This window comes from Harpegnathos saltator, unplaced genomic scaffold, assembly GCF_003227715.2.
Source record: "Harpegnathos saltator strain DR-91 unplaced genomic scaffold, Hsal_v8.6 scaffold252, whole genome shotgun sequence".
Classification (NCBI taxonomy): domain Eukaryota; kingdom Metazoa; phylum Arthropoda; class Insecta; order Hymenoptera; family Formicidae; genus Harpegnathos; species Harpegnathos saltator.
In genome coordinates, this window is record NW_020230042.1 from 54,437 (window position 1) to 66,562 (window position 12,126).

Here is a 12,126-nt window from a genome sequence, read left to right on the forward strand (position 1 = left end):
AGAACTTACATCTCTAATTGATATAAATAATATTGACGTCGATTCGTAGATGTTTGCCCTTTTAATCGATATGATAATTTTTACGACCAGCCAGTCGTACTATTTTTGCAAGTAAAGTCTGTTGCATCAACAGCCATCTTTGATAATTAGGTAGAGGGCTATTGGTCGCTTCATTATAGGTTTAGTCACATTTGCGCGTATTTTCGTGTATTAAAAAAAAAAAGGAAAAAAAGGAACTAAGCGGACACTCTGATATCCCCACTGTCGTAGTTGCTGCCTTAACCAACAGTTGCGATATGCAGTAGGCACAATAGACTTGATTCCCAGGCAAGGCTGGGAAATTTGTCTTCCAGTTCGGATCTCTACTCATTCGGATACATCAATACAATCGAATTTACATACAAAACCACGATTGTGTATAACACATTTGCTTGGACAAGTAAGTTTTCTCATATCATTTTACGCCCTAAAATATGCATGTGTGCTCGCGCGCACACACGCGACACACACACACACGCGACACACACACACACACACACATATAGAGAGAGAGAGAGAGAGACTATCAATGAAATCTCAAATACCTATTAATTTGGAAACTTTAGTTTATGGCTCCTTTTATTTATGATAGATAAATGTGTAAAAACTGAGAAATTGCTTATTTCCTACACGTTTCATACATCGTGTGTCTATCTTTGTGGGAAGGAATGTTTCTAATCCTTCTTCAATATATTTTGACAGTGCTCCAAGAGTGCATCTACACCTGCTTCGTTTCTAAAATTCGATCGACAATTGTGTAATTTTTGATACAATAACTCTGGAAAAATCCTTGCGACCCGTTTCAGTGCGTCTGGAAAAACAGCAAAATTGCATTGTTAGTTATATCACGATACATTGTAGCAAAAATATCAGGGAGTAACATTGGGTTGTGTAATTGCGAAAAAGAAAGGAAAAATCTACAACAACAATCTTGTCGTTACCCAACATTACTGATTGGAAGTGAAATTCTGGGTCATCCAAATGTACAATCATCGTCGTGTACAGAGCGTCGATATGACTCTTGCTGACGACGATGTCGTAATCTACGGACGCGACGCTCCATACTTCCACGAGCGCTTCCACAGCGGCGTAGCGAACGTCATCGCAGCCATCGTCGAGTCTTTTCAGTATCACCGGATATGTACGATGAATATGTTCGTCCGTTAGACGAGACAGCTTCAGACCAATAGTTACTATCGAACTGATAGCGCGTATGGAATATAATCTAGCCTTCTTCGCCTTATCGTCCGCCAGACTGAGCAAAATGGGCAGGACTTTGTCCAAGATGGACGAAAACTGCTGTGCTGTGATAGAGGTGTCGGACTCGCCGCTTTCCGATCGGGCAGGAGCCGAAGATGGGATCGCTCTGTCGCTGTGAATCGCTATCTCGTACTGTAGAATCGCGCAGAGGCAACAGACAGCCGCTGTGCGTATAGCTTCAGCCGCTCTGCCAGCGGCCCAAACTAATCCCGGCGTGACAAGCTTCTCGATTGTAACGCTGATGAATTTGTGCGGCTTGCCGCCACTTGGTCGCAAGCCCGGTTTGCTGGAGAAATATTCCGACAACAGAATCAAGTGTCGCAGCTTCAACCCGGGATCAGCGTCCTCGGCCATGGTTCTCTCGAGGATAGACAACACGAGGTCAACGTTGCGCGCGATCGCGATTCCACCGCGACTCAGGCAAGCGCTGAATATCAGCGATTCCACGCTGTACACCGACCATGAGGCGCAGTCGCCGTGAATCGATGTTATCAGCATCTCCGAGTGATCACGAAAGAGATCCTCGACGTCCGTCAGCGACGGGCAGTTTATGTCAACGAGTACCTTCAGCAGCCTGTTCGTTTCTTCACGAATGCAGGTCTCCGTGCTCATCGCATACGTGGTAAATATCGCAACGAATAGAGATCGAGTAACCGCGACACAATCCTGTAGAATATAATAGAAATAGAAATATTTGGATTATGTTGCTGAATCGAGAGAACCGACAGAGGCGCTCCTTCGATACGCCTTCGCGATACGATGCGTATCTGAATGAAATGCACACAGGAACTTTGGATTGCATCCTTTCAGTTGGAAGCGATGCAAAGTGCGGAAAGTTGAAAGGGAAAGAAATGCCGGAAAGGTAAAATACGAATCTCGACACACTTTTTCACGTCGCTTTTTCACTCTACGATAACTCGGTGCTCGGGATATCAGTTGAAAAGGGGAGAAAGAGACTGAACCTGTTCGCAAACCACGAGAAGCGCGTTGCAGCAGGATAGTAACTGACGTTGATAGTTGCTTCTCTCGCTCCGGCAGATGTGAGGTTGCTGCAAGAAATTTGCGATCGTGTCCAACCGTAGCGCGAGAGCTTTCCGTTCGCTACCGCTGATAATCGCTGCGAGGACACGCAAATGTCCGGCTGTCGGAGATTCCTCCATAGTGGGAAGCACCAAGTGGCAGTAAATGGCAGGGTCTACGAAGTAACCGAGATACAACGCCGCGGTTTCTACGCAGCCCACCACTCTCTCATCTTCGTCGCTGCAAGCGCTGCAACAAGTGTAATACCGTAACATTACGATCTTACTATTATTATTGTTCTTATTGCTATTGCTATTGCTATTGCTACTGCTATTGCTGTTGTTGTTGTTGTTGTTGTTGTTGCTGTTGCTGTTCTTATTCACGAGATCTCCATTAGGATCTAGGATAAAAACTTCATCATGAGAGTCGAGAACGATCCCAATAATAATTCGTCTAATATCAACATTATTAATCTCAGATTTTTAGGAAAACTATATAATCACGCCTACGTATACGTATCTAAGATGAATTACACAACAGCGTGTTCTTGTTTTCTTAATGACCATAATAAATAGTAGGGACATAAACTCTCACCGATACATCGACGACAGAAGCTTTTCGATATGCTGTGTAATGTCTTCTTCCACATTCAATATAAGCACGCAGAGTAATTGTGCCGAACGCACACGGATGTCCGGCAACCAGTCCCCGAGTTCGACGCTGATGCCATTGATAAGCTTACACAGATTCTGCTGTGCGATCATCCGACATCCTAAATTCGGTCTAGAAACTAAGGATTACGATCAATATCTGACACCTGGCAGCCTGATCTAAACACAACTCAGCTCCCAATATGGCCCACTTGCTGCTCTCATTCCTCATTTTGGCAAGACACAATCATCACGCTTGCATTATGGTCATTTATTTCGCAGGTGCCCAAATATAGACCTCATAGATCTATGATTGATATTATCCCGCGATACCAGGCGAGACCGGGTAAAAAGAAAGAAAACAACAGTTGTGCGATATAATGTTGATACTGAATAATATCAACTTGGCTTAGCGCGAAATAAAATTTGTCAAATAATCTTCAATTCGATTCAAATAACCTCCGTTATCATGGCAGGGATTACTGTCGGCTTCTTGTGATACAAACTTGAGGAAATCGAAATTGCACGAACAAAATTTCAGCACCTTTCGATTCGAAAAGAGAAGGAGAAGGAAAAACGAGGAGGAAAAATTGACGAAATAAATGACAAATAACTTTTCACAAGTAACCGAATAATCAAGTGCATAGTTGAAAAATTTACTAACCGATCGATCTGAATCAATCATGCTCAACAACGCTCGTGCACATATTATGCAAAATTGTCCCGAGTCACATCGGATATGATCGGACTGAATTCTCTCAAGTTTGATATCTTTTGTCCGAAGGTAACTCTTTCGAGAAATATTTCCCTTGAAGTGAAAAGAGAGAGCGCAGGGGCAACGATACATCTCTATACCTCTGATGGGCCATACCCGGGATTGGACGCTGTTCTTCTGTCTCTCGAATAATCAACTATTACGTACTATTTGCAGGATAATGTTTCGGATTTTCGGTAAGGAAATCCATTTTATCTTTCAGCCTGGTGTCGTTCTCATTTTCCTCCATATACAATTTTCCTGCAGCGTCCCACATCTTTGCTGCTTTCGCGCGAATTTCCGCTAGTTCGTCATGCAGTCCGGTCATGATCAGAGGAAGAAGCTTGTGCCACCAACTGTACCTGTCAGGTAGCTCCGTCAACCAACAGCCCGATACCTGAACTACAGCTTTATAAATTCAATCCAATTAGACAGAATCGAACGATAAGGCGAAACAAGAGAGAGAATAAAAGTACGTTACGAGGTAGTCGTTGTACCTTCTCTAACGATACCACTCTGATCGAACAGCCTCTGCGCCAAAGGAGTCGCAACTTCCTCCATCGACTTGCTGTTTCCATAACGCATCACATTGCCTATCGCTTCAACAGCGGCAAGCCGAACTCTGTAATGTTGGTGCGTAAAATTGCTCAAGACAGATTTGATCAAATACTCTGACTGCGAGTAGAAATGCCTTGGTAAAGTCTTGGCGTAATCTGATATACACTTGCAGCTCTCCTTCTTTACGTCTGGATAACTGTCCATAACAGTATGCGTCGCTATTCTTGTTATATCCGGGATATATGGCGCCAATAGGTCCTTGTACTTGAGTATTATAGTTCGCAGAAGCGACACACATTTCAAACGTACTTCCTCCGAGGGCTCGATCCGCTGCTGTACGCCTAAGCGTCTGGACATTATCGGTATAACATAGATTATATGCTTGTCGTCAGGCGGTAAAATTTCCAGAAATATTCTCAAAATTCCCACTGTCAGATCTCGACAGATCTCTGTATTGTCGTTCAAAATTCTGACCAGATACCTATGTACACTCTCCCATATTTCAACTAAAACGTCGACACTATTTAACGTTCCTTCGCGAGATATATACTTTGTTATCTCTTCTAACGCTTGTCTTCGACGAGTCTTTTCATCTGCTTGTAACGAAACGATAATCTTGCTCAATTCAAGATTCTGCGCCATGTTATTTCGAAACGAATTTCTTTCTAAAAATTAGGATGACAAAACGACATTGAGATACATGCAAAATTCACATGTGGATATCTCACACGAAATTGTACTGTATGCAGAATACTACATGGGAATTACTACAAGGAGAATAATCATCCGAGGCAAACACAAGACGTCTCCATGACAACACTTCCTTTATATCCAGACAGATACATCAATTGATATGCTATTCGCAATTGTCGTCGTTAAAAAAAGAATCTCTCGTAATTCTGCAACATCCGTTTCTCCCTCTCCTCTTTCACCCTCCCTCCTTCTCTCTCTCTCTCTCTCTCTCTCTCTCTCCTCTCTCTCTCTCTCTCTCTCTCTCTCTCTCTCTCTCTCTCTCTCTCCCCCCTCTCCTCTTTCACCCTCCCTCCTTCTCTCTCTCTCTCTCTCTCTCTCTCTCTCTCTCTCTCTCTCTCTCTCTCTCTCTCTCTCTCTCTCTCTCTCGATATATGCCCAACTATTTACGCAGAAAAATCTTTATATATGCTAATACATACATATATATATTTTATTTAATTTTATTTAATTTTATTTAAACCAAAATATATACTTTGTGTGTATGTGTGTAAAATATATCTTGGTTTAAACAAAATACAAGAGAACTTCTCTTAGAATCATATAGCGAAACTAGCTAGCACTAGATGACTGGTAAGCACATGATACACGTGAGTTCTTACTTGAGACTTTACAATATTTAAAATTGCATTTTACGCAAGAACTAGAAGGAAATGTACAGTTAGGATTTATGGCCGTTTACCATTGACTTTTTACCATCACACAAACGCAATGGACTAGTTTATACATTCTCTTTTGTCACGTTAAAACACAATTGGGAAAATATAAAAATAGTATAAAGAATCAAGAAACGGATATGTACTTTGGACATGGTCCCCAGCATTGAATCTTGTGTAACTTTCAATTTTTATTTATTTATGATTTGATCACGATTTTGCATGCAATTGTCTACTTCCTAATCCTCCAAAGTTACATTCTTAAATAGATAGGACATTGATTCTTTGTTGTGTATACGCCGAATTGCCTCCGCTAGGAGAATACTGATATCAACAGTCTTGATTTTCGGGCACTGCATTTTCTGCACGTCATGAGGAACTGTATTGGTTACAACCACCTAAAGAAAATTCGACGAGCAAAGTTTTTTCTTTGTATTTTTATTTCAATACGTTGCATCGAACGAAGCTACCAGAACCCTCAGTATGTACTACCGTATACTGTGTCTTTAAATCCTACGACATTGAGAAACAAAGATCTGTGCTTGTTGTAATCAATAAATAATCAAAAATGAGATAAAACCTTAGATATAAAATAATGTAAATATAAATAAAATACTTTACCGATTCTTTCCATTTAGACAAATTCTCTCTTAAGTAGAATCGAATGCATTGTACAGTAACAAAACTAACAAAATTTACATACAGAGTACGTACCGAGGGCTAAGAGTCTCTTTATAAGACAGAATATCTTTTAAGTGATTCAAAAGGAATTTGCTATTTCATTAAGAAAAGATCAAAGGACGTTTTTATCATACTTAATGAATCTCTTTTATTTTTTTTTATTTTCTCTGCAAAATCGACTATCTATCGTTTTATTATTACGTTTTACTATTGCATATTTTAATATTACATATGTATGCACACACGCGCACACACACTATATGTATATATATATTACTATACAAGTATATAGTGTGTGTGTGTGTGTGCGTGTGTGTGTGCGTTTGCTGCGTTATTACCTCATCAATTGGTGACTCCTCGATGAGTCTGGGAGCGTCCGAGCTAAGTAAACCGTGCGTAGCTAAGACATATATTTTACAAGCTCCTCTCTCTTTAAGCACTTCAGCAGCTGCTACATATGACTGTACATCATCTATCATGTCATCCTGAAAATCCCATGTTGTCATCGAATCAAAATTAAATGCAAAACCTCGATGCACACACACACGCACACACCGATATTGAGTAAAATCTTTACCCACCACCATGATAGCGATACGCCCACCGACGTCTCCAACGACGTTTATAGGTGGTTTTTCCTTTGCCGGGTGCATTGGCACACCAACACCGACTTCCATGGTGCGCGAAGCCAACGCTAACGCGGGTGGTGAGTAGCGACCATCGTTCATATCCGATTCAGCCTCCCTTTGTTCTCCATGAATCACTGCAATCCCTAGACGCAATCTCTCGGCGTAGCTAGTTGCTTTTTTTGCGCTACCCGGATTTCTTGCAACGATCACAGAATTATGATAGTCGGGAATCTAAGGACAGGAAAAAATAAAATCTATAAAAGTACGATATATGACATAACACACATATACGCAAGTGCGAGAATTAAGCACGCATCGTCATCGTCGTGTACTCAGGCTGCGTTCGAGAAGCGTTATTAGCGTTATTAGCACTAAAAAGCATCATTCTATCTTTGTCATTTTTTTATATATATGCAACAAAGATAGAATGCGCTAATAACGCTTATTGCTCGCTCCCCGAACGCAGTCTCAGTCACACAATTTCCGCAAGCAAAAACGAAATATTAACGAAATACATCATGACTTTTATATCAAATTTATGGAATTGTACAACAATATCATGTTTCGTGCTAGTTATACATTGCACAATATTTTGTGTGTGATATTGCATAAAATGTCATTTCTGATATGTCCAAATGAAAGCTTTACAAAATCGCAGACAGATTATAACATCAACTATGACAATTATAAATTATTCTAACAATATATTATTACATACGGATTCTTGAATGTACTGCAAGAGAAATGGACTAGCTCTCAGATTGTCTACAGGAACATCAAAAAATCCTTGAATTTCTTTCTGATGGAGATCCATAGTGATTATATGCGTTAGACCACTCTTGCACAACATCTTGGCTAAGAGTTTAGACACTATGCAACCACGTTTGCGCATTTTGCACTGCTTAGAATAAGGTAAATAGGGGATCACTCCGACGATATTTTTGGCTGACGATGTTTTACATGCATATGCCATGATGAGAAGTTCCATTATGTTGTTGTTCACATCCTTTGTACCAGTTTGAATTATATACAGATCTTTTCCACGTACAGAATCCCCTATTTCTACCATTGTTTCACGGTTTGACTTGTGATACACAGCACAGCCACCATGTTTTACACCAAGACGACTTAAATCATAAAAACAAAAAATATTTTAGTATATAGACACTCTCTGGACCATTTGTATCTTTCCTTTATACAGGTGCCAATCAAATAAATATTAAATTTTGGTTGTAATTATTTATAATCTATCTAAAGTTTATATTCTTGTTTGCAGTCTTATATATTCCCATTGTAATATTACAAAATCTTTAATTCAAACTGTATCTGATCTCTGCTGCCCATATATTAAGTTTACAATCATTTTCTTTCCTTTTTATCTTTTTTTTTTTTATAATCAAAGATTTCATACTTATAGTCTGCATTGCAAGGAAAGTACAAATTTATATCGTTCATTTGATTCAACTTACATTGAGCGAGCATAAAAGTTTTGATGGATTTTACGATAGGAAAATGGACTGAGTAATTTAATCTTATTAAAAATAATTTATTGTCCTTTTATTAAGTAACCACCATTGATTTCTACTATCCTTGGTATATCAAACATCTACATATTTGTAAGCACTGCCATAAAACTGGATCAGTTATATCTTTGAGAAACCCATCTAACTTTTGCACTCATTCGATACACATATCGATGCACTAAAAGTTTTTACTTAAAACTTTTACTTCGGAGAAAATAATTTGTGTATTGATAACAAATGGTTTGCAAGCAAATATGGTTTTTCATTATATAATATCATAGCTACAGCATATGTTATAACTGTAATGTAATGATAATAATATAAAATAATGATAAGTACTCTAAAGCAAACATCTTTGTAATTTTTTATTACAATTAGTATATATATTCTTGATTTAGCTTACTCTCTTTTTATATATTCTTAGAAACCCTTTGCAGTCTATATTCTTGTCAGTGCCCGAATGTGCATATTTATGTGTTTCACTTTGAAGCACAAAGAACATAATATAGTGTACAGCTAAGGAGAATGAACCTATTGTTAGTATAATTAGTTTTGTACAGTAATCGTGAAGATGCATAAAAATGACACTATTTCTGATGAGAATAAGGTTTAATTATGCATACCTTTGAGATATAACTTACTTTGCAATAAGATTGGCGAGTTCCGGATGAGAATTACCCGCAATGATGACTATGTCAGATGAAACCGGCTTATCCATCAGTCCCGTTTATTCAGAAACTGTATGCAGTATCAATATCCTTCACAAAACAAACAGCAAAATCTTCCTGCATAAAAAGATACCATACCTTTATATCAATTTGGATTTAGATCTAGATCTTTTGCAACAGAGATTATATATTACAAAGTTACAGAAAGTTATAAAACTATACAAAGACTTAATAATGGACAAACTCTATTGTTCGAAAACGCAAATAATTTGTGTGTATCAGTGATTTCAAAAGAGAGAAAAGATACACACACACACAAAACTCAACAATAATAGGGTAAGCTTCCTTGAATTATACAAACGTGACACAAAACATAGCATAAGGCTGTGAAACACACACACACACACACACACACACACACACACACACACACACACACACACACACACACACACACACACACACACACACACACACACACACACACACACGCACACGCACACACGCACGCACGCACACGCACACGCACATATATGATAATGTGTATGTCATAATAAATAATCGATTAGACCGTTTTCCCGTATAAATAAATAAATAAATAAATAAATATATATATATACATATATATATATAATGTACATGTATGTATTGTGTATGGGTGGGTGATGTATGTACAACTTTGTGATGTGATTACGCCATCCTATGCTATGTCGATTAAACTGTTTGTTGACTGGCTTCGTCACTCAACTTGTTTGTAATAATTAATCTACTTACAAGACGGTAATCATCTGACTTTACTGTCGAGTTAAATTGAAAAACAATGTTCGATATTTTTGTATTGCTTCTTCCACTGTCCTATTCGATGCTCTCTCACTCTTGACTCCAGGTGCCTGATAAGACTCTCTCTCTCTCGCTCTCCCGCTCTCTCTCTCTTTCTCTCTCTCCCGCTCTCTCTCTCTCTCTCTCTCTCTCTCTCTCTCTCTCTCTCTCTCTCTCAATTTTGGCTCCAGGCGCCTGTTAAAGCGAATTCCCCAACGCCATTGTACGATACCTGATAAGACAAATGGTCTGTTCTTTGTAGCTGCACTACTGAACTAGTGCAATAAGCTAGAGTGAGAAAACCTATATTTGTCTCACTTTAACTTATTGCACCAGTTTAACAGCGCAGCTACAAAGAACAGACCAAAATTCTCCAACATTTTTTTTTTGTTAACACAGGGGAAGTCCTCATGGATACCCCCGATCCTTTGGGGGGGTCGGGGGTTATGTCGGACTCTTACCGACTAAAACCCCTGCGGGATGTCTACCAGTCGGACCATGGTGACGGGAGTCAGGGGAACTACTCCCGTATTCCCTCCCCGACACCCCGGCAAATTCTCCAACACCCCTCTGTTTCAGGGATATACGATATCACCTCGATTATTTTGATATCGATTATATTTATATTATAAAATCGATTATCGTATAATATATGATTTTTTACTTTAATCATTCCCTAGATGTTTTTTGTTTAATGTCACGGGGATCGTTATTAACGGCTTGTCTACATAGGTCGCAATACGCAAAACGCAGAAATTAACCAATCATAGTTGATCATTTTCCTAAAGCCAGCGGCACACGGTGCTTGTTTTCGTGTTGGATTGCTTGCTGGATGAAAATACTGCGTTCTGATTGGTGCATTTCCATCCATCTTCGGAAATGCACCAATTAGAACGCAGTATTTTCATCCAGCAAGCAATCCAACACGAAAACAAGCACCGTGTGCCGCTGGCTTTACATTCGACTGTAGTTAGTCAATTGGTCTGTTCTTTTTAGCTGCACTACTGAATTGGTGCGATAAGTTAAAGTGAGAAAAAATATACCTGTCTCATTCTAACTTATTGCACTAGTTCCGCAGTGCAGCTGAAAAGAACAGACCAAATTTCTACGTCCTACGATATGCATCATGCGTGTTGCGACCTTTGACTATATAACTATGGACTGCTAGCAGCTTACTTTTCCACGCAATAAGTGTCTACAAACATCTGCAGCGCCGCCAGTACCAAACACGGCAAATGATGGAACTCGTTGAGCATAACGAATGATAACGAAGTAGACGTATCTAGTAGCTATATATTATACCATATGAGATATATAATAACACGGCAATTACAAACAAGAAAATAATAAATAAAAATGAAATACTGTGTTGTCCATTGGTGCAATAATTCTATTCATAAAGAGAAAAAGACAGGAAAGCATGTGGCTTTATTTGCGTAAGTCTCTCTCATGTTACATTACAACAATAACTTATTAAATGGTTAATTTTTAAATAAAGTAAGAAAGCAGTGTCGTATAATATGTGTATACATATAAACACATGAGATTGCAATAATAATACGGCAATTAAAAGTAATGTTTGTACAATTTCATGTGTTTAGACATGTATGAGAATATCATATGAAACAAATATATTACTAAAATAGTTTAAATCTTTATTAATATTTTTAGATTTCCAAAAAATCTGGAACATCGTACAAAATGGGTGAAAGCATTGAAAAATGTGGCCATAAAAACAAATAGCACTGTATGTCAAGAACATTTTAATGAAACCTGTATGTACAAAACTGGATTGTCATCATTACGCTTGTACGAAGGATCTGTACCATCTATATTTCCACATGTTTCTAATTTAAGGTAATATTACTAAAATTGTTAATACATTTAAACTATAATAATACCATTTTCATACAAACTTTATACAAATAAAAAAAAATTGTTAATAGCATAACAGAAAGTATACACTGTAACGAAAACAATAATGCATCTTCTGAAGTATTGATGGAAGATGAATCAACAATTCTCTCATCAAGGACAAACACAAGATGATATGACATATTCAACAAAAACCAATACTGTGGCGTCAAGTGATAAATGTTTAATAAGATATCCAGGAGAT

The 12,126-nt window shown here is 38.5% G+C and overlaps 3 protein-coding genes across 5 annotated transcripts; 1 reads left to right on the forward strand and 2 right to left on the reverse strand.

Annotated features, from left to right (window-relative positions):
* Positions 1-587: 587 nt before the first annotated feature.
* On the reverse strand, positions 588-5,255 carry LOC105187143 (Dynein axonemal assembly factor 5). Its single transcript, XM_011147755.3, has 6 exons — positions 4,221-5,255; positions 3,892-4,131; positions 2,914-3,109; positions 2,262-2,568; positions 981-1,965; positions 588-850 (listed from the first exon to the last, which is right to left on the reverse strand). The coding sequence occupies exons 1-6, from the start codon at positions 4,921-4,923 to the stop codon at positions 714-716; spliced, it is 2,568 nt and encodes an 855-aa protein (XP_011146057.1). The 5' UTR covers positions 4,924-5,255; the 3' UTR covers positions 588-713.
* Positions 5,256-5,478: 223 nt separating this feature from the next.
* LOC105187147 (phosphoribosyl pyrophosphate synthase-associated protein 2) lies at positions 5,479-10,253 on the reverse strand. 3 transcript variants are annotated; one of them, XM_011147762.2, is made up of 6 exons: positions 9,963-10,245; positions 9,162-9,305; positions 7,716-8,124; positions 6,950-7,228; positions 6,707-6,853; positions 5,480-6,085 (listed from the first exon to the last, which is right to left on the reverse strand). In XM_011147762.2, the coding sequence occupies exons 2-6, from the start codon at positions 9,236-9,238 to the stop codon at positions 5,927-5,929; spliced, it is 1,071 nt and encodes a 356-aa protein (XP_011146064.1). In that variant the 5' UTR covers positions 9,239-9,305; positions 9,963-10,245; the 3' UTR covers positions 5,480-5,926. The 3 variants fall into 3 exon arrangements, with proteins under 3 accessions (XP_011146066.1, XP_011146064.1, XP_025154931.1); XM_025299146.1 differs by lacking the exon at positions 9,963-10,245 and adding an exon at positions 8,924-9,036; XM_011147764.2 differs by lacking the exon at positions 6,707-6,853 and having other exon boundaries at positions 5,479-6,085; positions 9,963-10,253.
* An 873-nt stretch (positions 10,254-11,126) lies between these two features.
* Positions 11,127-12,067, forward strand: LOC112588614 (uncharacterized). The gene is made up of 3 exons (XM_025299070.1): positions 11,127-11,443; positions 11,679-11,864; positions 11,954-12,067. The coding sequence occupies exons 1-3, from the start codon at positions 11,364-11,366 to the stop codon at positions 12,054-12,056; spliced, it is 369 nt and encodes a 122-aa protein (XP_025154855.1). The 5' UTR covers positions 11,127-11,363; the 3' UTR covers positions 12,057-12,067.
* The last annotated feature ends 59 nt before the right edge of the window (positions 12,068-12,126 follow it).